At 51.6% G+C, this 921-nt stretch overlaps 1 protein-coding gene across 1 annotated transcript in view; it reads right to left on the bottom strand.

Annotated features, from left to right (window-relative positions):
• Positions 1 to 702, bottom strand: part of COL27A1 (collagen, type XXVII, alpha 1) — a 162,211-nt gene extending 161,509 nt beyond the window's left edge. The window contains exon 1 of the mRNA XM_009319352.1: positions 139 to 702. Coding sequence (XP_009317627.1) covers positions 139 to 194 — 56 coding nt within the window. The 5' untranslated portion in view covers positions 195 to 702. The remainder of the gene's footprint in view (positions 1 to 138) is intronic.
• Positions 703 to 921: the final 219 nt, after the last annotated feature.

Here is a 921-nt window from a genome sequence, read left to right as displayed (position 1 = left end):
CATCCCCAGCCACCCGGGAGCGGAGCTCCCCTCCCGGGCCGGCTCTCCCCTCCCGGGAGCCCCCGGCTCCCCGGGCACCCCCATCCCCGCCCGGGATGCCCTTCCCCAGCGCCGGGAGAAGTCGGACTTTGTACTCACCCCCTGCCTGCTGCTGTAGCTCTGAGTCTGGAGACCGGCTCTGATTCCGGCTCCATCACGTTTAGTGCATTGTCTCTTTCGGGCAATTTTTGCGGCAATCCATCAGAAAAAGGGGGACAGGCCGGTTTGTGGGTACATCCTTCCCAGGAGCTCAGCTCTCTGCCTCTCTAAGGGGCTCAGCCGTGTCAAAGACACCCCCTGGCCCGGACGGCTCACTCCTTCCTCCTTCTCTTCTGGGTCCTTTTGCTTACACAGATCTTTTAATCCCATTTAACTCCCTCTCGGCAGACTGCAATTACCTTGGGAAAAAGGAGAGAGAACAGAAAGTACACGCTAGGAAGCCAGGCTGGCCCATGGTCGCTGGATTTCTTGCCTCTTTTTTTTCCCCCTCCTTATTAATAGCACAATTTCTGTGATCTCTGATTTCCAAAGTCCTTGATTGAAAGTGTTTTTTCTTAGCTGTTACTTTTTTTTTGTTTGGTTGGTTGGTGGTTGTAATTATTATTTTTATTTGCAGTGCAGATGTGCCTCCCACCCCCCCAAGGATCTCTCCTCTGGACTTAGAGAGAAGAGGAAAAGGCAGATTTTGAGAAATGAAAATTATTTAAGGATGTCCCTGCTGCCTCTCTCTGCTGCCCTCCTCTGTAATACCGAAGCACTTGCAAAAAATAATACAAAGTAAATAAATAATAAAAAAAAGAAACTCTTTTGGCCAGAAGAGCTGTCGAGAAGCAACTGAAGACCCCTTCCAGGCTCCACGGGGAAACGCACAGGCCCCTGGTC

The sequence above is a fragment of the Pygoscelis adeliae genome, unplaced genomic scaffold, assembly GCF_000699105.1.
Source record: "Pygoscelis adeliae isolate BGI_AS28 unplaced genomic scaffold, ASM69910v1 Scaffold270, whole genome shotgun sequence".
NCBI lineage: Eukaryota > Metazoa > Chordata > Aves > Sphenisciformes > Spheniscidae > Pygoscelis > Pygoscelis adeliae.
This window is presented reverse-complemented; position numbering and strand designations above follow the sequence as displayed.